At 35.7% G+C, this 24,809-nt stretch overlaps 2 protein-coding genes across 2 annotated transcripts in view; both read right to left on the bottom strand.

Annotated features, from left to right (window-relative positions):
* Positions 1-24,809, bottom strand: part of LOC131078931 (omega-amidase, chloroplastic) — a 138,861-nt gene that overhangs the window by 21,899 nt on the left and 92,153 nt on the right. The window contains exon 6 of the mRNA XM_058016780.2: positions 10,768-10,846. Coding sequence (XP_057872763.2) covers positions 10,768-10,846 — 79 coding nt within the window. The remainder of the gene's footprint in view (positions 1-10,767; positions 10,847-24,809) is intronic.
* Positions 1,673-7,748, bottom strand: LOC131055807 (uncharacterized). The gene is made up of 8 exons (XM_059216844.1): positions 7,412-7,748; positions 6,966-7,120; positions 4,005-4,378; positions 3,660-3,892; positions 3,414-3,566; positions 2,870-3,270; positions 2,345-2,744; positions 1,673-2,240 (listed from the first exon to the last, which is right to left on the bottom strand). Exons 1-8 carry the CDS (start codon positions 7,746-7,748, stop codon positions 1,729-1,731), a joined length of 2,565 nt encoding a protein of 854 aa, XP_059072827.1. The 3' UTR covers positions 1,673-1,728.

Genomic DNA, 24,809 nt, shown 5'->3' with positions numbered 1-24,809 from the left:
GCTGAGGGAGATTACATTCCATACGGGGAAGATAACCATTCTATTCATCCTCCCAAAACCAAAATTGACTCCCCTCGGCAACCTACCAAGTTGGTCCCTGATGCATAAGCTTCATATAGATCAAAGATTCAAAAGTATTGCTTTTCAAGTGGCATTCAATGACCCTCGATTGGCTCTAGTTATAGAATTTCAACTTATTATAGTCGCCCATGGCAAGTCCTTTTTTTCTCCAAATTACCAAACCACCTTCGTTGAAAAGGTTGTGCTAAATGTTTGATGTTTTAATGTTTGGTACTCCATTAGTCTCTGTAGACACCTGAAATTAATATTTAATTAATTTAAGCCTACCAACATAATTAATTAATTTAATTGTGTTGTCCTCATTCCTCTCAAAATCAATTAAATCTAATTTAATTAATTCTATCACTATTGTCCGATAATTAATTTATCAAATAAATTAATTATTCCCCTATCCTTCTAAAGTCCCCTCCAATAATTATTTCCTCTAAACCCACTCAGTTAATTAATTTTAATTAATTAACCTATTCATGTGATTCCTACAAATCACTTTTCCTAATCCCATTAGCCTAATTAATCCATCTAGAATCTCTCATAATCATGCTTATCATTATCCCTCAATTTTTAATTCCCACTCATGTCACATCAACATTGAGTCTCTCAAAGAAATTCAAATTTCTTTGAATCCCTCAATGCATCCTTATTTTGGAATTTTTAATTCCTCAATTTTGAATTCAAATTTCTTTTCCCCCCTCTTCTCAAGGAATTTTATATTCTTGTTTATTTTCCCAAGGCACTCTTGATCCATGCCTTCTATCTCAAATCAATCTCAACCCTTCATGATCAAATCAATCTTGGTCCTCCATTGGCCTCCTCCAATCTATAAATGAGAGCCTATTCTCCTCACAAATCATCCACTTCTCATGCATTGTCATGTTGCTCCTTTCTCCTTGATCCAAATCATCTTCTTCATAGCCATCATAATGTCTTCATGATCCTCTATCCAATCCTCTTCTAATCCAAATCCTCATCTATCTATCACAATCCAATCCAAATATCAATCCATTAATCTTGTTGAGCAAAGGAGACCAATCCACATCCAAATCAAGCAAGCAGCATAGCAAGTGGAACATCAAGGGTGCATCCTCATCATCCACTTCATCAAGCTCAATCCGAGGGAGATGATAGCTTGCAAGGTATAAAATGGTTTTGTTTGCATTTTGAATGTTTCTTTGGATTTCTAACCATCTAATCTCACCTTGCACGATTTTATCCTCTTCAGCCTCATGTTAAACAATGGTTTGCAAAGCCACTAGAGGATGCTTAAATATCTCCATCATAGTTCCTAGACTCGGACTCGGCTCTGACTCGGCAAGGCTAACTCGGCTCGGACTCGGCAATGACTCGGCAACGACTCGGCAAAATAAGAAAACCCTTGAAATTTAGAGATTTTTAACTATTTAAAACTTGTTTCATACACCCATTATTGAATTAAGCTTAAAGACACTATAACATCATCAAATAGAAGCTAATTTGATCACATACATAAACATACATCCATCACATGCATAGAAATGTAAATTGTAGCTAAAGGAATTAGAAAACATAGATATATAGAGTTATAAATGTTGTCCAATGTATAATATAAAATCCATGACTACAAATGTTCCCAAACATATATCTAACTGTAAAGTGTAAAAAAAAACAAGTCTATGGCTTAGGCTCTGGCTCAGCCTCGTCTATCTGCCTCCTACAAAGGCGTCTAAGGTAGGTCCTGGATGACTGAGTAGCCATAGTCTCTGCCTGTGATGTGCCAATCTGAGTAGCCATAGGTGTTGTGCCTGATCGTGCTCTATCCTCCTTTGCCATAGCCGCAGCCTCAGCCTCTCTGTCTGCCTGGTCAACCCACTCAAGGTCCTCATCAGTGAAGACTGGATCGGTGGACTCAGTGAGCCAATCGGACTCGGGGTCGACTTCCTCTAGAGTGATCGGAGAGGAGTCATCGTCCAAAATCTGTCTGGTCCTGAGACGGAGGTTGTAATGAACAAAGACTAGATCATTCAACCTCTCCACAGACAATCTATTTCGCCTCTTCGAGTGGATGTGCTCGAACATGCTCCAGTTGCGCTCACATCCAGAAGCGCTGCACGGCTGGCTCAATATGCGGATGGCAATTTTTTGAAGGTTTGGGGTTGAAGGCCCAAACATTTGCCACCATCTATCTGAGATAAGGAAAAGAAAAAAACATTAGTCTCATTTCCAACTTTAAAGGTAGATTATAAAATGAAAAATTAAAATGCATGTCATAAACTTTAGAATTTTCTACCTGGCTGCAATTTTGTCCGACCTTCTTTACACAATTGGCTGGCAAAGATTGCCCCTGATGCATTATTAAATGCATCCATCTCAAGAAGTGTAGCTGTGGTATCAGTGACCATACGTTGTACTACTGAATATAGCCCGCTAAGAACCTCCTCATCCGCTTTGAAATCAGCACGGAAACGAAATGATGGATTGAGGTAATAAGTTGCTGCATGGATGGGCCTATGAAGTTGGTTATGCCATCTTCTATCAATTATGTCCCAAATGGGCCTATACTTATCCTCAACTCCAGCATATATGGATCTAATGGCCTCCTTGGCCCTATCCATGCCCTCATATATGTAGCCCATAGCGGGCTTCTCCCCATCAACAACTCGTAGGAGAACTACTAGGGGCTCAGTGACCTGCAAATAATGTTAAACAAAAATAGTTAACTCACAAGTGTGCATGAAAATAAGAAAAATTGCAAAGTTGCACAATACAAACAAAACAAAAATATGCATGTAATATTATAAATTTATAAAATTACCTGCACGATCTCTGCACAAGGGATCCAAAAACCTAGCTCATCAAAAATGCAATCTACTACATCCATCCCTGCAGTGGTCGTAGCATAGGATGAGGAAGTCCACTCCTCACCAACAAACATGCACCTCAAAGATGCCTTTGATTTTAACAAGGATTTCAATGTGAGGAAATTTGAGGCAAATCTCGTTATACCAGGACGAGCCAACTCCCTTTCCCCCATGTATTGCCTCATAATGCTAAGGACCAATGCATGATTGTAAATAAATTTGCATATATTCTTGGCCCTTTCAACGCATTCTTTCACCCATCCAAGCTTACCTATATCCTCCAGCATGAGGTCAAGGCAATGGGCTGCACATGGAGACCAAAAGATTTTTGGGTGCCTCTCCATCAAAAGTTTTCCTGCAACAATTTTAAATTAGTTAAAGAATTAGATGTGATAACTTATAAGTATCAAGAAATTTTACCATTAATATTTAAAAGTTAAAAACTTAGAAGTTTAAAAGTTAAAACTTAAAACTTAAAAGAAAACTTTTAAAGTTTACCTGCAGCAACATAACTTGCTGCATTATCCGTCACCACTTGCACCACATTTTCTTCCCCCACCTCATCTATAACTTCCTCAATGGCCTCACATAAGTATGCCGCATTTTTGACATGTGAGGAAGCATCGATGGACTTCAAAAACATGGTGGATCCTGAAAATAAAACAAATTAATTATCAATAAATTAGAATGTAAATTATTCAATTTCAATCACAATGCATATAGAGAAGTAAAATGATCAATCACCTCCGCTGGAAACAAGAAAATTTAGGAGTGTTCTATTCCTCCTATCAGTCCAACCATCTGTCATGATGGTGCAACCCTTCTGGCTCCAAGATTGGCGGTTGTCTTCTAGGTCAACTTTCATATCTTCCACCATTTCCAACAAGAGAGGGCCACTCAACTCAGTATCACTGGGGGCTTTAAACCCCGGCCCACAAATGGTTATTGCATCAATCATGCCTTGCCAATAAGAAGACCTGTCACAAATTGAAATAGATTAAATAAGAAAAGTTCAATTTCAATTTCAACTTTCAAATTCAAACCATAAAATTTTAAATTTTAATTTAAAACAATCAAATAAAAAAGTACCTGGCTGCAATAAATGGAATGTTGCAGAAGTACCAAAACTTGCAAATTGCTTTTCTTCCTGCATCATGGACCTCCTTGTTCCAAGACATGCTCTCAAGCGAGGGCTGTGCGCTAGGAGTAGTGCGTGGTACAAAAAAATTGTCTATCTTAGATTTTCGCACTCTAGGACCAAAAGTGTGACTAGGAGTAGGAATAGAAGTACTCGCACTAGCAGAAGCACTAGGATGAAAGGGAGGCATAGAAGAACCCTCTCCAACACAACCTACGGATGTAGCTGTGGATGCGGAGCCAGATGCGGATGTGGGTGGAGGGGAACCAATATGACATAACTCCTCTCTGTCTTTTTTTTGTTTGCTTATGTATTTCAAAGTTTTCTAATAAGACGTAACAAAAACGGATTGCTTCAGGAGTTGCCTTGTCACAAGGCTCAGTATCATGACCACGTATGCCAGCAATATGATATTTTAATCTATTTATCCCCCCATGGTTAATTTCCTTACAAAACATACACTTGGTTTGATTTCTTTGTCTACCAGGAAATTCTTCAGTGTATTTCCATGCCTCATCTTTTTGACCATGTTTCCTAGGTGGAGGATTAGGATGAGCCATTAGGAAAAAAAATTGTTTTCAAAACGTGAGGGCTGCTGCAATAAGAAAATTTTACAAATCACCATTTAAGCATTGTGTTTGACAAAGTTTTAAATTTAAAATTTTAAACTAATTAAAAAAAATCAGCAAAGACTAATTTGTGCATTGTGTTTTTTCTTGAAAATTTTCAAATTTCAAAGAAAGAAATTAACAATTCAAAAAAATCAGCAAACCCTAGGTTTTTTTTAGAAAAAATTATAAATACATGTATACAATTTTTTCAAAAAAAAAAGTCTAGGGTTTGCTATGCTATTGTTCTATTTATGTCATTGTGATTGAATCATTGAAGTATGCAAGCAACAATATAGATTTGGAAAGCTGAAGTTTAAAAAAAAATAACAAAAAAATGAAAAAATCCATAAATATAGAAAAAAAACCAACATAATCAACAAAAATTAACACTTACCTCTTTCAAATTTGTTGACAAGTGTTTGAAATGAGCTCCTTGATGCTCTCAATGCAACTGTAGTGCTGCCCCAATGTGATTTGTGCTAGCTTTTCCCCTCTTCCTGTCTGCTAGTTGCACAACTATGGTTTTCTTTTTTCCTCTCTTCCACTCATAAAACTAAATGGCAATCCCTTTTAGGGTTATAACAAAGGCAAATGGCACAAAACATAATAAAATTGTGTTGTGTTTTTTTTAATTTTGCGTCCACTTTTTGCAAGCAGCGCTGGCCGGGTCACGACCCTCGGACTCGGCGAGTCAGAGGGTGACTCGCTGACTCGGCGAGTCAGGCGAGTCATACCCTGTGACTCGTCCGGGCCCGGGTCAGGGTCGCCGTGACCCGGCAGAGGTCACCCGGCCCGCTGACTCGCGCGACTCGCGTGACTCGCCGCGAGTCTCGGAACTTTGATCTCCATCATTCATTGCTAGATGAAATGATTTTAAATTGTCATTATGACTACCTAAACTGAAGCAAGAATTGAAGTAATGTAAACAAGTAGATTGGGATCACTTATAAGACTTCCTATACAAGTTGGACCTTGCCTACAAAAGTGAGCCATTTGTTGGACCAATGTCCTATTGGTCATTATGTTCCTCGTTTAATGGTATCCCAACCACCTACATTGTAAATCATAGATAATTTAGTGAGATTTGTGTCCATTATTGAAGCCAAAAATACTCATAACCCAATACTCTCTTTAATAAGACATGTTAATATTGCTTGAGGATGGAGCCTAGTCACTGAATTATTTTTAAGAAAGAGAACAGTTTTGTACACCATTTGATAACCATATGTTTGTTTCCTCCTTCCACTCCTAGGAGATCACAAAATTTTCTTTAAGTTCTTCAAAACCTCCCCCCCAGCACCCACCTAGTCCTAGTTTAGAGTTGGGGAAGCCTAGGGTTTTCCCAAGGTCTAACTAAGAACCCTAAGCCCTAGAAGGACCCATAGGGTACCCATGGTGCCTAAGGAAGACCCTAGGAAAACTTAGGAGGGCTCACGTATGCTTGTGTGAATATTATTTTAAAACATCAAAACATTTAATCTTTATTTTTTTAAAACAAAAATTCATTTGCCAACCCTAATTTCGCCCTAAAGTTATCTTTACTAACTTATTTTGCCTAAAGTTAAACACTTCACAAATATAAGTGGACAAAATATTTTTTCTTCCTTGAAGCTATAGTTTTTATTCTTGAAGGATATTGGGTATTTCTTCAAAGGTCAAGGCTACAAGGGAGAAATAGTTGCACACACAATAGAAAAAGAACTACATTTACAAGATTTATCTATCAAATGTGATTTTATCTTCTAATTGTTTCAAGTTTTTTCAAAAAAATTAAGATTTTTTCTTATTCTTCTAAAATGGTCTGTTTTTTTTTAAACTTTTATATGTAATATAGGGGTTGTAATGCCTTTTTCCTTTTTTTGAAGGTATATGATTGTCATCTATGGAGTTTATCTCTCTTTCTTGTTGTTTCCACTTTTGATGGGACTTTTGAGGGCATCAATATAACTTATTGGTTTTTCCTCATTTGTCTTCTTTGGTGGCTCTTTGGAATTTTCTTTGTTGGCCATTTGACTTTCTTCATATCCAAGGCCAATATTTATAAATGGTGACCTTTGCGCATTTCTAAGATCATTTAAAATCTTGGTAATCTTTTCAAACTTGAGGCTCCTATTTAACTTAGTCATTGTCTTCTCTAATTCTTTCCTCAAGGAGACAATTTTGAATGCATGCCTCTTACAATTTTCTTCTTTTGCCTTTAATTGTATTCTCACTTCTTCCTCAATTCATTTTGCTTCTTCAATTTAAATTTTCAGATTGATGATCATTTTCTCCGACTCCTCAAGACTGTGACATTTTCACCTTAGATTCACAATCCTCTTGAAGCTGTAATTTTTGCTTCAAATTCTTCTTCTTAGATTTCTTTATTTCATTTAAAGCACAAATAAGTTCCTCTTCCAAATCTACTCCCCCATCCATTTCATCATTCTCTTTCCCTTTTGTCTCCTCTACCTTGTCTTCACTTTACAAGACATCATCTTTTGTTTATATTGCCATGAAAAGAATCTCTTCTCTATCAGAGCAACTTTATTCGAAAGTACTTTCTTCCAAATAAAAGCTCTTCTTTTTCCCAAATTTGCCGTGTTTGTGGCCTTTATGTTGATTATGTTTGCCCCCTCTCTCCACATTATGCTCTTCACTACTTTCTTTTTCTACATATAGGCATTTGGCTGCAACACGTCCTACCTTTCCACAATTAAAGTATTTAAAAGGTAACTTACCTATATACTTGTGGACCCTTTTTTTACCTTCCTCTTTGTCTGATTCATCATCAAAACTATTGCTTGGCTTGGGCTCCTTCTTCTTTGCCTTCTTTGAGGCTTTGAAGCTTGCCTCTCTCTTAGATGGTTTCTCCTTTTTGCTGCTCATTTCATAAGCTGTGAGAATTCCATGCAACTTAACCATTTTGAGTGTATCAAGATCTTTCATTTCTTCGATAGCAAGGACTTTGGCATCAAACCTCCAAGGAAGAGATCTTAGAAAATTTTGCTCAATTGTTGAGTCTTCAACTATCTCACCAAGACCTCTTATGGTGTTAACAATTTCATACATGCGAAGTAGATAGGCTGCAACATCTTTGATCATCCTTCATTTTTAAACTTTTGAAATGTCTTCTAGGTGTTTGAAGCTTGGCTTTCTTTACCGTATCATCTCCACAAGTTTTTTGAAGTTTATCCCACATTTGTTTCACCAACACACAATACATCACTTTCACAAATTCTGATTTTGATAATCCACACAAAATTGCATTCATAGTTTAGTAATATTTTCACTTGCCTTCTTTCCCACCAGATCCATTAGAGGAGATGATGGAGCTACATTTCCATTTACCACCAATTACCAAACATCAAATCCAAGAGCCATTAAGTAGGTGTGCATCCTTATGCCAGTGTGCTCTTAAAATCTTCGTTCTAGAAATTAAGCTATAATTTGAAGGAACCAGCTTTGATACCAATTGATGAGCACAATCTTATACTAAGAGAGGGGAGGGGGTTGTGAAACAGTATGAGACAATCTTTTTATCTTAATTTTATTCAGCTGTTGTTTAACCATTTTAATTATTCTTTTGTTTTATCATTTTCAAAGTGTATGTTTTGTTCTTATTTTTTTTAGGTTTTCTACTATTTTTCAAACTATATATACATAGTTCAAACTCAAAATCAATGACAAAATTTTAAATAAAAAAATTGTATCTACCCTTTCAAAAAAAATTTAAAAACTCAAACTTTTCATAATTAAATGTTTTTATGTTTAATAAAATAAAAATTTAAAATGATATAATTTAAATATTATTCAGTTTTAAAATTTAAAATAAATACAAATAATAAATATTAAGACTTATTCAAAGTTTAAGTGCACATAAAAATTTAAAAATCTAGAATTATACACCATATATATATATATATATATATATATATATCGAACTCAAAATCAATGGCAAAATTTAAAATAAAACATTGTATTTACCCTTTCAAAAATTTAAAACAAACTTTTCATAATTAAATGTTATTATGTTAAATAAAATAAAATCTTAAATGATATAATTTAAATATTATTCAATTTTAAAATTTAAAATAAATAAAAATAATAGATATTAAGATTTATTCAAAGTTTAAGTATAAATAAAAAGAAAAATACAAAATCTAAAATTATAAATTTGAATATAATTTTGGATTTTTTAATTTTTTTTTATACTTAAACTTTAAATTAAATCTTAATATTTATTAGTTGTATTTATTATAAATTTTTTATACATAATATCATACAAAATTTTATTTTATTAAACACAAAAACATTTAATAATGAAAAGTTTGAGTTCTTTTAAATTTTGGAAGGGTAAATACATTTTTTTTATTTTTAAATTTTGTGATTGATTTTGAGTTTGAACTATGTAGTAGAACTATTCACTGCAAACAAAAGTCACGAAATTAATGAGAGAAATATATATTTCAAAATTTTTGTTTGCGCTCTCCTTAACTTTCTTTCTCACTCTCTATGCAAATACGATGATTTTAAATATAAAAAACATCAATTATTTGTCTTTCTATTAAACATATCTGCATTGTTTGGGTTATCATGATTTCATTATATTTTGCCAAGAAACTGAAAACATCTCTCTTCTGGTTTGCCAAGATATTCCTAACAAAGATATTTGCTCTTATGCTCTAGAGCTTGAATTATCTAATCCCAATTACATTTGTCAAAATTCAAACATATTTGACATATCTAGCTTGAGCAGTAATCAAGTTCTGTTTTGGAACAGTAATGAGTAGATCAATTCTTCAACAGTCATGTATATTATCTGTATTTGTCTCCCCAGGACAAAAGTAAATTGAAAACAATGATGACACTTTAACTCCTCATTTTTTGAACGTTTTCAGTCCAGATGACACTTTAACTCCTCATTTTTTGAACATTTTCAGTCCAAATTTAACTTGCCTAACTTGTAGTTATGATGACTGCAGAAATAAGTATTCTAAATAAATCTAAATGAGATTTGATCCATAATCTATTGATTTTAGTACATTAAATAGCACATTCTTTTTATTGATGGCCTTATTCCCTGTCTTTTATTCATGCTTAATCTTAAAATCAGGATTGTATCTTCTATTTTGACAAGATCTAAATATTACCAAGAAACTTCTGAAATAAATTGTGTGCAAAAAAATTATATCAATATTTCAGATCACACAACGTTATCCATTATAATGTAACATATGTAAAAATTACAAACTAGAGCTCCATATATAGAGCTCTAGGGAAGTACAAGATGCCCATTGAATTTGCATCTTAGAATAAGTAATAAATGCAAGTAATTAGTACTATAATTAATTAATTTGTGTGGCACACCAAATTGTAAATTTTAAATGCATAGCATCAAATTTGAGCAGGAATGAAGGCATCGATTTGAAGCACTGATAGAGACTAATTGTCCACAAACAATAAAAGGCCCTTATCCTTGGGAGTTACACATTAAGTGTTTGCAGGCCAGTATACTACAAATATTAAACAATTATAACAACTAATTGCTTGCATGTATTACTCTACCAAGGTACATATGCATTGGGCATTGTGTACTTCACTAGAGTTATATAGAAAAGGAGCTCAAGTCCGCAATTCTTCCATATGTTTCATCCTAATGATGGATCACATGATGTAAAAAAATTCACACAGTTTATTCCATAAGTTGCTTGTTAATATTATCGACTCTGAAACCCTGAAGGGTCTAAATAAATTGGGAAGTTTATAAACTTAGGCAAGAACTAAATACTTTTACCACTGCACTGGTTGTTAATGAGTTCCCACTAGTTCATCTGAATGAGATTTGTGTAGAAAACAAGATGCAAAAGATTCAAGTATGTTGGAAATTTTTAACTTCCCTCTGCATTTAGTAATAGCACATATACGGCATCTTGCTGTTTGTTATATATTGCTAACTATCATAGGAAAGTTCGACTTTATCTCTGATTTCTCTTACAGTCAAGAATAACTAGAACTCAACTTTCAATGAATAATATTTCCATTCCATTCTGAGTTAAAATCTCCATTAAAGATATTCAATCATATGACCAAGAAAAGTACATAAGTAATAGCTAATTGTTACCTTGCTCTCTGCAGCAATTCCCAATGCAGAGGACCAGTTGTCATATTGAAAGCTCCAGGGTAGCATATTAAATGTACACCTAATTCCCAGAATAGAAATTAGTTATTTCAATGCAAAAAGAATCAAGTTTTGAGTTCTAGCTTATGTATCCAATGATCAAATAAAAGATAATCATCTTTTCAGATTGATATAAAAGAAGTTAAACCCAAAATTTGATACAAATGTAGCATCTATCTCATTTCAAGTAATTTAAAAAGCTATCTTTGTAACAATGTACAAGTTGGAACTCTTCTCTTTGCACGCATGAAGTTGATATTAGATAGAATCACTCTGTACAAATTCACCAAGGAACTCTAAATGAACAAAAATTTAAAAACAATGTTGTTGAACCAGAGAAGATTCATTACTCCAGAACTACACAATCCCCTCAACTCCGTGCCACTCATCTCCATGACATTTGAAAGCCTTTCAAATAATGCCTCAGATGGGACTCAACCTTGATCATTATTGTTTACATTTTGTTCAATGCATCATATTTAATTAAACTACATCAGATCCTAAAAATGATGAAAACGAGTTCAATTTTATGGAACATTAGAAAACTCAGATTCCATTTACCAAGATATCGTATATTTTTTCAGCTCCAGTCCCATAGAAGGGAAAAAAGATTGAATGATACCATGCTGATGTCTACAAATGGCCAAAACTAGGCCAATTGGACTCAAATATTCGGTTACACTAGAGAAGTAAAAGAAGATTGTAGATTAAAATTGAACTCTACACACAAATCTGTACAGGAATGTAATTATAACAAGAGGAGCAAACCCAGATTTAAAAAGAATATCAGTACAGGTGTTCATGTGAGGGAAGAACCTTTCAATGAATGATTGTCTGGATGAAGATGATATAGGGAAGCCAAGATAAGCGATGTATAAGAGTATGATGAGGAGTGTTGGGATTCAATCCTGCCATGTCAAATTTTGCTCAAGTCCCTTCCCTTTTCTATAGATAACCCTTTTATGACTCACTACTTATAACTGATAGAAGGTATCTTGAGTGGGTCCCCATGTGCCTAATAAGTGTTAGAAGTTGCAAATAATTCAAAAGATTCTAAGTTTTTGACATTTTTCTAGTTTTCTTTAGGTTTGGTAAGTTATTAGACTTGCGAATTTGTGGGGTCTCCCTTCTAGTCATGCCTTTTCATTGCCCCCCACCTTTTGTCCTCTTTCCGTTTCTATTTCTTGGCCTGTTGGACTTATCTCTCCCCAAGTACTCTTCTCTTCTCTTGGTACCTATTCCAAGGTATCCCCAAACCCCGATCTCCAAAAGCTTACGCTATATCTTCTCATCATAGTTAAACCATCATTCTTCCTCCATTTTCACCTACTGTCATGTGATGAGTTTCCTACCATCTCCAACTCCAACAACTCAACCAAGTGCATGACTTTTTCCTAACCCCTGACAATTCAAAACTCTCCCTATTTTTCACCTGCTTCCTGCCCACTCATTGAAACAACCCAAAAAGGCTATGTTGTTACCAAAAAGGTCTAGGTACACCAGGAAAGTACTAACAGCTATCAAGGATGTCATTTCACCACCCAAAGAATCTTTTCAATTGGTTTTGGCATGATTCAAGGTAGTTTTCAACAAAGAAAGATGATAAGCAATTAGGGTTCCATCTAACACTTGACTTCACCTTGCATCTACCCATGATAACTCAAACAACTATTTTGGTGCCCTAACTTCATGGATCGAGTAAAGTGAACATTACAACAGCCATGACAAAATTAAAGCAAGTGGCTGAATTGAGAAGGATCAGATTTTCAAGTCATTCTCAAGCAACAATGATGATAATGGCTCAAATTAGCCACTAATGCAGTGGCAACCTCTACAACCCAACTTGATTTGATTGACTTCTATGATGAAGATTTTGTGTTGCATGTGCAGATTTGAGGAAAATAAGCAAGATAAAATATAAAACAACGTGCTTGGGTTTTATGGAGCCGCTAGGGTTTCAGAACCTAATGCATTCATGTTGTGTTTTGGACAATTCACAATGGATTTGCAGACCCATTTTGACTCTCCACACTCAAAATACCCAACCATCATTGCACATAGTAATAAAGATCGAAACGATGAGGATTTTCAACTTGTTTGAAGTACCATATAAATCTCGTCAACGTTGTTCTCACCTCTCAACACCTACAAACATTAATTGCAGTGACGACAACGGTCTAAGCAACCCTTGCAACACTCTTCTACCACCTTTACTCAATTCATACTAGTTTCCAAGGTTGGAGATCTATATTTTTGTAGGTTTTCTTGTTTGTAAGGGTTGGTCATTCTAGGTTTTCATTGAACAAAAGTGCAGCAAGTATTCTAGGGTTTCCAATTTGTTAGTTCATTCACTATTAAAGCAACATGTCCAAAAGTTGCAAAGAGGTGATAGTTAAGGCTGATATTTGTGATCTAGTGTCTCCTTGGCTAGTAGCAGATATTTTGGAGAGTTCTAGGTTAGGAGGTGTCACAGGCTCATCTTTCTTTGTAATTTTTCTTCACTAATTTTTTTTGTGACTGTAACGTAAATTTGCAATTGTCACAACAATTTAATTCATCACAAATTTCTTTGTAATGGTCTCATTCATGTTATATATGAATATTTGCAAGATTAGAGAAGCATTATTAAGTGACCTAAAAAGGCACCAGTCTGAAGTCTAACCCTCCACCTGTATTTAAAATAACAAAAATTGTTCACAAGTAGTCATAGGAAGTAGATTAGGATCAATATGTGTTACTTATGGTTCAGTGATCAAAACCAGGGAAAATCTTACGCAAAACCTAAATGTTATAATCTTAGAGAATCATGTTCAGCATAATCTATATGAAACTTCAAATGAAACTATCTCATGGGCTTATAACACTACCATTATCTACAGATACATGTGAAAAGTATTGAATCAGCTTTAAAAGAGTTCTTTGCAGCCAGTAAATCTCCACTTGGTGATAGAAATGGAGTCCAATATGCAATTTGAGTATAGCTATTGTTTGTTGTTTTGGTTGTCCTTTTTATTTGATTTGAATGCCTGCTCAAGCATACCTCTAGGAACACCCTCCTGGGTTTAAGCTAAGCCCGAAGAGAAAGAGAGTTTACCTGCTCTCATAGCTAGCCTTTAACTTTCCTGAATTTGTTGATCAGCCTCTCTTTACTTTCTTGATGACAAACCCCTAGCCTTGGAGGTGAAGAAAATCTCTAGGATTCTAGACCTATTATTTCAAGACCTAAGAAAGAGGATGATGACAGGATGCTAAAACTATCATTTCAAATGTTTAAATATTGTAGGATAGTATGACGTATCAAAATTTCGACTATTATATCAATTTTCATATTTTATTTCAATTATCAGGCATAAATTTGTCTATAAAATAGTTTTAAATTTTTTGAGAATCTAAACTTTGGTGACCATTTCCCCTTCTCGTGTGGTACTCCCTGCATTGGTAAAACAGGCCATGCTATCAGCATTAGGGTCAAGGAGAATGGCAGGGACATCAAACAGAATTGCATTAATAAATCTATGCTTGTTGAGCACTTGTCCTAGACCAAACATTGCATTCATTTAGAAGATGCCATTGTTCTTGTGAAAGGGGAGAGTTATTACAAAAGAAAAATATGTAAAGTGATTGAGATCAACATGCACACATACAGCCTAAACAAGGATGAGGGTTAGGGTTTAAGCCATTTGTGGCAACAACTCTTAACCAACCTTGAACCTTTCAGTAGAAAGCATGGTTGACTTCCACTTTTCCTCTTCGGTCTTTCCCTCCTGAATTTCAATCTTCCAATCTTATCCCTTGGACCTCTCACCTTTCCTCTCAGAAATCTTTCCAAGGTTATTTTATTTCTCCTCTTTTGTTCTTTTTTTCTTTTCCTCATTAGTTATAGTGCTTCTCTTTTCCTTTCTAATTATGCTCTCCTCTCTCCCCAATCTCACTTAGCTTCCTCTTTCCATTTCTTCCTCATTTGTCTCTTTACCTTTCCCTTATATCTCATCACTTAGTTCTGTATCTCATAGTTCTCATATTACAATCTTATCCCTCTCACCCTTATAAATCTTAATTTTATCTATTGTTTTCTGTTGGCTTCCATGTCTTTTATTGACATCTGTTTCTTATATTAAGCTATCTTGGAAAGCTCTCATCATTTTGATCTCATTATCCTAACGATGGATCACAGAATGCGATCAAAAACATAGTTATAAATTGAATGTACACAGTTAATACCAGAAGCTTTTTTCTAACTCATGTTAAACTTACTCTGTCCCTTTCAAGTAGACATACATTCATTAACCTAGCTATTTTTTTGAAATTACAACCACTAGTCCATTTGTTGATTGTTGTTGCAATGTTTACCACAGTACTCTCTCTGTGCCCCTTCCGTCTATATTGGTACTTAAGATAACTAATCGGAGAGCACATCAAATTTAGATAATCTGCAAGAAATAAGTTTCAAACAGAGTATCAAAGGTCCTACATTGTCTAAGAAATTTATCAAAATAAACCTAGCTTGAATCAATAAACCATCTGAAGAGTGCAACAATCTGAAATCTCAAGCCAAGGGAGAGAGCCCGTGACATCCACAAGAGCGAAGCCAGAGACTAAAAGCAGCCATAAGAAGTACCATGTCAAATCTCGTGTCTAGAGAGTAAGAGTGTGCATTGTAAGCTGCAAAGGTGAAGGTAGGATACAGACTGAGGCCATGGAAGGGAATATGTGGAGATTGTGGATGCTATCAAGATTCTTAAAATGGATTTGGCATCTTTCACACATCAGGAAATCTTGTGTAAGAATCACTGGTGTTACAAGGAATTTGCATTGTTGCAGGCTAGTGGAACAAATGTGGAGAAAAATGTTGAAAATGAGGAAAAACAGTTAAGAAATGGAGATTTCCTTCATACATTAGAATCTTCCTCCCAAGTTCCTGAAACAAATGGCACGTCACCATAGAATGGAATTAACTGGTACAGTAAAAGAGTTAAGAAATGGAGACTGCCTTCATATGTTAGAATTTTTATCCTCATCCTCCCAAGTTCCCAAAACAAATTGCATGTGACCATAGAATGGATGGAATTAAATGGTATAGTCTTAGATGGGTTTAGCATTTTTCTGGGCTGTGGCCACTACATATATTTGACTTGAAGTATCTAACAGGCTAGATCATTTGTTGGTTTTAAGGTCAGCCCATCAAGAGATGGATTCCACCTTTTCCTTGCAGTATTAAAAGATAGAGAACCCTGTGAAAAAATTTCAGGAAAATTTATGTGTGGTAAATGCATGGTTTGAAGTTCTGATTAGTTCCAATGCTTCACAAACTTAAATTAAAAACTTTCCATGGAAAAATCAATCTCTGAATCTTGTTTATAAATTATAACTAATAACTAGAGGAGAATTGTAACAAAAACAATTATGATTTTTTATAATCTAAATGACAGCCATAAAAAGAAAATCCTAAATGATTTAACTTAATCACTAAAATAAAATATTTAAAACCACTTGGAACCATTTGTGCCTATATTCTAGAGTTAATTGTCCTGTGCTCTTATCATCACGCCAATGATAACATCCATGGAAATAAATACTAAATAGCATATAGAAAATCAAGCAATGCATAATTATAAATATTAAAGTAAGAGGCATTTTAGTAAATAAGGGTCTATACGAAGTTAGAACCACATATGATTCTAAGAACAGCAATATTATAAGATAAAAGCATACTGAAATGTCACAGAAATACCCCCATTGATGGGGTAATCAAGAGAAAAAATCTGAGAAAATCAGCTTCTTGGAGAAAACCCCCAATGTATCTAGGGGTAATCGAGGGCTGGCAGGTGCTGACATCCCTATTAGAGATGCTTAAGGGTAGTTAATTAGTGGAAGCTAGTTTTCCTTGTGGACAAGAATGTTGTCCTCACTTTTGTATTTCAAAAATGAAGGCAACTCAAGAAAAATTCAGTCTTTTGTTTCAAATGCATGCTTTTCGAGGGCAAAATTCATCTTGATTAATGTCTAAATTAATCATGACCCTTCTTGTTTGGTTTTCTTGTTTATTTTCCTTTATTTTTAGTCTTGTTTTTGTTCTTCTTTGTTCAAAATCGGGTTTTGAAGTCTTGTTGCATGTTGGGGGACTTTTAAGTTGTTTTACAAGTGAAATTATTCACTTGTAATCGGGTCTTTAAGACCCGATTACAAGTGCATAGGGTCATTTTTAAAATGTAAAGTGTTTTCTTGTATGTAGTTGGGTCTTGAGGACCCAATTACACATAAGGTCTCTTTTCTTGTGTTGCTAACACTTGTAGTCGGGTGGAAATAACCCGATTACAAGTATCCATTTTGCCCAGGTTATTTCAAACGCTTTTTGCAGCCCGGTTTCTTTGCTCTTTGCTTGCGTTTTAGGAGTGAGTTCATTAATGCTTTAGTCTTTGATTTCAAGGAGTGTTCTTTTGAATCGCCTATTTAGCTCCTTGCATGGGTTTCAAAGTTTCATTCGATACTTCAAGGTTTCATTAGCAGCTTTGGTTGTCTCATTAAGGGCTTTCATTTTCAATTTTTCAGGTATGAAGTTCGTTCTTGTTCTTTCTTTAATGTTTTTGCATTTTAGGTTTCAAGTTTTAAATTCTAGTCGCTTTTTTTGCTTCATTTCCATCTTTCTTTAAGCCATTTGCAGCGGCATTCCTTGCATCTTTCCTTGCGTGGCTTGTATTCGCATTTGTCTTTGTTTGCAATCGGGTATCTATGACCTAATAGCAAGTTTGTTCCCTTGGTGTCACCAAAGACGCGACTGCAAGCATGTCAAGTCTCATTTCACTTGCAATTAGGTTTTATATACCCGATTGCAAGTTCACTCAAGGCAAAGCTCTTCCTTATCACATAATACGCAGTCCATTGAAAGTGTGGATTTAGCATTTTTAAGTGCAAGTCATATTGTAGCTTGCAATCAGATCTTTTAGATCCGATTGCAAGCTCGCTTTTTAAGCGAATTACTTTGCCCATTTCGCCCACTTGCAATCGGTTCATCTCTTCATAGAAGCAAGTGCTCTTCGCTCATAATGAACACTTGTTGTCGGGTTTCCAAGACCTGACTACAAGTGGTTCATTTGTATGTTACTTTCCCAAGCTTTTAGCACTAGGCGAATACTTGCAGTCGGGTCTTGAAGACCCGACTACAAGTATGAGATGTGTTATCTGTCCTCCTTTTACACACTTGTAATCGGGTCTCCAAGACCCGACTACAAGTGCGAAATTTATCATTTTCTCACAGCTTGGAAAACTTGTTCTACTTGCAGCCATCTTGCCTCATGCTACAAATGCTTTCCAAAAAGACTTTCGCATATTTGCCTACATGTAATCGGGTCTCCAAGACTCGAATACAAGTATCCATCATTGCTTGCCTTAAAATTTTACTATTCCACTTGCAATCAGGCCTTGGAGACCCGATTACAAGTGTGAATTGTAAAAGTTTCATCACTTGCAATCAGCCGTCTGAGATCCGATTTCTTTCCCATCACTGTCAAAGCATATCTACAAAGCATCTTTGAGTCAGTCCAAGCTGCTATATGATAAATACCCATGCAATTTTGATGGGAGCATTGGTTTTCAAAGGATTGGTATCATGGAATCGCCTATAGCTGCTGAAGATATTCTTACTCTTCTAAGTTTTCATCACAGTGTTGAAGATTCTTGTTCAATGTCAGAAGAACCGACATCACCTCCAAACAAGAAAATGAAGTATAAGTACGACAAATACCAAAATGAGGTTGCTTCCACTCAGGTGGTCTCTCTTATTGATGAAATCCAAAACACAGAGATCGGACATGTTGATATGTTTGAATTTCTGGAAAGAATGGAGTGTTCACCAACCCATGGGATGCAATTGCTCCTGAATAGCTATATTCATTTGGTGTCTTCATTCCCAATGGCTGCTTTAGAACCTGAGTTTGTCCTTGCATGTGCTGCTCATTTTGACCGAGAAATGAGGACAATTAGGGATGAATATGGGAATGTTATAATAAGATTGGATCCAGAAACAATTGACAAGATCTTCAAAGTCCTCATAGCTTCTATGTTTGCGGACATCACTATGAAGAGTGCCTTGGATCACTACAATCAGAGAAGGTCAAATTGCATCAAACACATTAATGCTAAGTGGCTGAAGACTTCCCAGACTTGTTTTTCAAGATGGCCTAAGTTATATTGCTGCGACCTCATTGAAGAAGTAAGTGATATGATCACATTTCTTAGCAGCATAATGGGGTTGAGGCACTCCAATGTGTTTGAAATCTAGATGTACAAATATATTGTGGCCATGAGGAAGGGACAATCTCACATTTTCTGGAGAGAAATCATCAGCGATAACTTGTGTGAGCAGCTGTCACATGTTCCCACTACCTTCACTTTTTATATGAATTCATATTTGGTGTAGATTGCAGCATCGCTCAGACAATTTCCTGGTCTTTCTACCAAGGGTGACAGGTCGCTAGTGCCAATGTGGAAGTACTATGATCAATTGACTCTGAGACCTAGTAAGCTTCATCACAAAAGAGTACAGGATGCATTCTTTGGTCGCTTCATGTGTCTCTTTGACAAGACACTCAAGAACAGAAGAGTTTTTGATGCAGCATGGAGAAAAGTAAACAAGTTCGGGTGTTTGTTCCTACAGTTCCCAACTTTCACTTACATGAGAGTTGGATGTTTTGAGGGGCAGCCATACATGTTACCCCGATACCCCACTGATAAGATTCTTTTGATGGAGATGGCACGACAGTTGATGGCAGTTCATCCAATATAGCTTGCCAATCATAAGCTGGGTATCAATATTTCTTCACATAATCCATTGCAGATTGGTCAATATTCCTTGAACACTTCTGCGAGAGCCAAAGCAATGGAAACTGAACTTCAAGATATTAAGTTGAAGAAGTTCATAGCAAGGAAGGATTTTGATTATTGAGGGATGAAGGACAAAATCAAGAGGGCCTTCACCCATGTCCATCGTCTAGAGGATATCTAGATTGATCTTCACACTAAAGATGAAATCAGGAGAATGGATTACAGTAGGCTCACCTTGGAGCAAATTGTTGATCTTGATTTAACCAGGATTCCAGAAGGTATGGTAGATGATGGAAAGATCCTTGATCTAGAGTACGTTGAGCAAAGAGTTGCAGAAGCTCCTCATCCTTCTCCACAATGGTCCAAAAAGGAGTTTGACACAATTATTGACAGATTTCAGCCCATCCTTGCTAACACTAACACTTGGCTCAAGGATAATAACGTCAAGACAATCAAGGTCAAGTCTAAAGAAGGTGCTTCTTACGGCACAAGGATCAAGTTGAGAGTAAGAAGAGCTTTGGTTATCCCTCCACCAGAAGTGTCATTGAAAGGGAAGGAAAAGCTAGAAGTGCAAATACAGGTTGTTGATGTTGACAATGATACTCATGAGGAGAATACAATAGGATCACCACCTTTTGTAGGTTCAGATTCTCCTCATACAGCCCTTCCCCAATTGTCATTGGATGTACCAATGTCTCCAATTGATACCGATGTGGACTCTTTCTGCACCATTCATGTGCAACCAAGAACATCTGCTTGTGTTAGTATTGAAGTATCTGTTGAGACCTCTCACGATGTCTTGGAGAATGTATTTGATGTGAATCCCTTGTACACCATCTTGTCTAGTGTTTCTTTTCCTGAAGTTGATACTTCTGCTTTAAATTTTGATAAGTTCATGACAGGAGCAAGTCATAAATCACCACCTAAGCAAAGGATCGTCATTGTCCAGACAGAAGCTTCTCCTCGATTCACAACTATGGTACAGGTAGAGCCTATTTCTTTAGAAACCACAATTGTTGTCTCTAATGTTCACTCATTAGAACTACCCCCATGGTTGAGTTCAATCACACCTAAGAGGAAGAAGCAAGAGATCTCTCCTGATATATTTGATTTTCAACAGATTGCGAAACTTAATCCTAGAGCTATTAAGAAGGCAAAGACAGTCTCGCAGGTGGTAGTAGACAAGAATAGAATGAAATATGCAGAAGTAGCAGAGCCATTGGTTGAGAAATCGCCTGAAGAGATGCAGTTGTCAGATTATAGGCTCAACAGGATAGAACTTGGGAAGAAGACACATACAGGTATCATGCATGATGCCACGGATTCAATAGCCTCTTTAGTCTAGAATTATGATGAATTACTGGCGAAGAAGAATGAGCTTAAGGAGATGAATTCACAGCTCATCACAATAATTTAGAAAATAACAAATTCTTCAGAGCAGGTTGATCCATTGACCTCTTCCACATCTGAAGAATCTGTTAGGCGATAGGAGAAGGTTGCTTAGAAGGCCTAGGCAATCGATTCTTGGGTAGATCGGTTGATTGATCAAGGTACCAAGTGGTGAAGAAGGCATTGCATGTATTGAACAATGTGAGAGCAGCAAAAGTTAAGTTGAACGAGACTTAGGAGGCTTTCAATCAAAGTCTGAGTTCAATTGAAGAAGATTTGAAGATCTGACACGAGATGGATCAGATCAAACTGGAAATTTTGTGCAGCAATATGGTAATGCCTTGTAGAGAAAAATATATAGAATTTGATGAACTTTAGACAAACAAATCATTGGTTATCAAAGATATCATCACAGATGTTTGGGTTACACTTGAAATGACTGACGAAGTCAAACAGGACATACTCTCTAATTTTGACAAGATGTCTTGAAAAATTCTAAGTCATGACAAAGAGTTGCTTGCAGTAGATTTGATAGTCACTGAAATGGTATCAAGTCTTCGCCAAACGCAAGAGTCAAAACAATTTACTGTGGATTCAATCCATAAGTTTGTAAGTTACTGAGTGTTTTTCGATAAAATGCAAACTGTTCTTGAAGAGCACAGGGAGGCAACAGTAAGATATTACAATGTTATCATTTAAACTATTGCAGTTGCTAGGAACACAAGAGGTCTTGATCCTGATGAGTTGTAGAGATTCATCAACATTTTCCAGTCTTTCAGGGCCAGAGATGGAAAAGAATAAAAAGTGCCTCATGACATTTACTCTTTATTTTATATATTTTGTTTTTGACAAATTACATGTAGAAACAAATTTTGTAATTGCAAGTGTCACTTTCACTTGCATTTTTGTAAAATGTCATTACATATAAAGCAAGTACAAGTTGAGTTAGATTAGGACTGTAGTTGGAATAAGTCATGGTGGTTGAGAGAATTTCTCAAGTCAGTTAGGATCCTCCCAACTTTTTCTCAAGGCTCCTCTCCTATATATACTGGAGAGGGTCTATTGTAATTTTTATCTTTTTTAAAAGCAAGTAAACTCTACAGAATTTTATACTCATAAAGACTTTGAGCTTTATCGTTGTAAATTGTTGTGTTGAAGTCTTACTTTGTACCCATTGTGTTCTTGTGTCATATTGGGGCATTACTTTGTGCTTACTTGAAGCTGTAGAAAATTGTTGAGAAGAGTTTCACTCTAAATATCTGTAGACTTTGTGCTGCGAATATTGAAGGTTGAATTAGTTTAGTTTGTGATTAGAATTTGAGAAGAGTTGCGAGACTTTGTGCTTGTAGTAATTCCCATCTAAAGTGATTTGAAGGTGCATCATATTTGCAGACTTTGCACTGCTATACGTTGTACTTTGTTTTTAGTTATCATTCTAAAAGGGTAGATAGGATTTCAGACATTCAAGACTTTGGGCCTGATTACTATTTTCCCGTCCCAGAGGAGGTGACAGAAGTCTTTGTGCTTTCAAGAAACTTCATTTCATCTCTTGGTTTTATTTTAAAAGTTGTTGTTATCATTACTTAACAATTGTTATTACTTTTTTGTGAAAAGAAAAGAGTATAATCTTTCCTGAAAAAAGAGGAAAGGTGGTTGTCCTACCAACAATAGATTAAGTTAGTTTTAATTAGTTAGTAGAAAAGGGGGAGCCTTCCATAAATTAGGAAAGTTTTATACTCACACACTGTAGCTGAAACCACAATTTTGCACATCCTCCAGGCGTACAAAATTTTCAACCAACAAAGAATAAATAATGAAATGGAGTTGGAGGCTCAACTTTAAGGAATTAAGATGGATTTCTCAGTTGGGTGTAAGATATTGATTGTAGAACAAGACTCTCGGGTTATTATTGCAGGTCTAGCTAAACGAGCTACATTGAATTAGAAATTAGATAATGGTATATTTGGGCCTATAGTTTGTGTGATAATTTTGAAAGGAGTTCCTTCACTCATTGTTATAGGGAATACAATAAGGTGCTGATTTTATAGCAAAAGCTAGGATTGACCATCCTTAGTGCGCAAAAGGCCAAATGTGTGGGATTGACTCCTTCCAATTCTTAATTGAGATTGTCCTTTTGACCCAAGAAATGTGTTATAAAATTTGGTTTCCCATTTTAAGGGGTCACATTGCCTTATAAAGCAGGTGAACTTGCATTATATTTCCCTTCCCATGAGGGGAATTTAAGTCTTCCTTGATAATAATAATAAAACCTTACTTCTTCAAGGGTTGATAGCTAATGAGAAAAAATAAAAGAAATGCAAAGTGCCTACTAGAGGTATCAAGCTAAATTTGATGGGGCCTCTAAAACCAACCTTGGTTTAGTAGGGGTAGGCTTTATTCTAAGAGACAAGAAAGATAAAATTATACTAGTGTTAGTTAACGAATTCTCTCTAAAAGAACTCAAAGATGACTCATAAATGCCCAAGGTGAAAGATAAATAGAAACTAATAGTTGGAGAAATTGGTATCTAATTAGCAATTTTCCTCTGAATTTTAGAGGTACAGCTCCCTCTTATGATGTAATTTGGTTCTTGTTGAGGTATGATTTTCACCAAAAAGCAAGAAAGGAGGAACTTTTAACCAAAAAGCTTTAGGGTAAAAAAGGGGTTTTGACAAAAACATAATCGAATAGAATGCAAAGACTCTACCCTAAAATATTAAGATTTGTAGAACCAAGACATTACTGCTCCATTCATTCAAAGCTAAATATTCACAGTAATGTGTGCATGGAAATTTCAGTTTCCATTCAACAGATAACAAGTAAGATGATCCAAATGCATAGTATTTCAATATAAGAAGAATAAAATAATTCACCAACCGCCACTCAAAGTTTATGATCTATGAAGTTGCATTCGGATTTCTTTTTATGAATATCCATTCAAAAGCCGTTAAAAAGTTCAGAAACTAGCAAAAGAAAAACTCCATCCCTTCTTCTGACTCCTAACTAGCATAAATAGACCACAATTGGTAACTGTCTTTTTAAAATAACGATCTTTGAAAACGACTGTTCCAAGAAAAGAACCAAACAGTTACTCAAAATTAAACAAAAACGGCCTTTGAGAGCTTGACTCTATACCACTAGGCAGCACTATTAATTAATAGGAGCAGGGTTTCTTCCCACTATGATTGCTAGCTAAAGTTGGGCGTCATGCATTTCGGCATTTTCTTCTTCCTCCTCTAACACTAAGATGACTCTCATGTATTCTGCAAAGTTCCTTTTACATTTCCAAGACAGAGTCATTAGTCTAGAAAGAATATCCTCTTGTGGGTCTTCAACCAATACCGGGTCGAGCTAAACTACGGGGGTGAGGCAAAACCTTCTCTTGGGAGAACCATTTTGCCTCACATCGACTTGGGTCGATAACTATTTATGCACTTAATTTGCTGCAGACTTCTAATACGCATTGATTAATTTGCCTTAGGCTCAGGATTTCTAGCTGCAACAATTGCTCTTCGTAGAAGAAGATTGTGGACTTCGGTTTGTCTCTCCTCTTGCTCCAGAATGGAAGTTGTCTTCTATATTCAGCGTAATTGGTCCACGCAACCCTATTCAATTGAGCAACTATGTCTTCTTGCTCCTTTTGAATCCAATTCCAATTAGGTTGGGCTATGGGAAGTTGATCTTCATGGGGAAGCACCATACTGTCCTAAGACAAAGGAATAACCCATATTGAGCACTGACCAAAGAAATCTTGAAACGGAAATAATTAAGATTCT

Source organism: Cryptomeria japonica, chromosome 2, assembly GCF_030272615.1.
Source record: "Cryptomeria japonica chromosome 2, Sugi_1.0, whole genome shotgun sequence".
NCBI lineage: Eukaryota > Viridiplantae > Streptophyta > Pinopsida > Cupressales > Cupressaceae > Cryptomeria > Cryptomeria japonica.
The sequence above is the reverse complement of the archived record's forward strand: the minus strand, read 5'-3'. Positions and strand labels throughout refer to the sequence as shown.

Coding starts and splice junctions, on each gene's coding strand:
- LOC131055807 (XM_059216844.1), bottom strand. CDS start 7,748: ATGATCAAAGATGTTGCAGCCTATCTACTTCGCATGTATGAAATTGTT. Junction 4,379..6,965: donor AAGAGGATTGTGAATCTAAG/GTGAAAATGTCA, acceptor ACGTCTTATTAG/AAAACTTTGAAATACATAAG. Junction 3,893..4,004: donor ATTCCATTTATTGCAGCCAG/GTACTTTTTTAT, acceptor AATTTGTGACAG/GTCTTCTTATTGGCAAGGCA.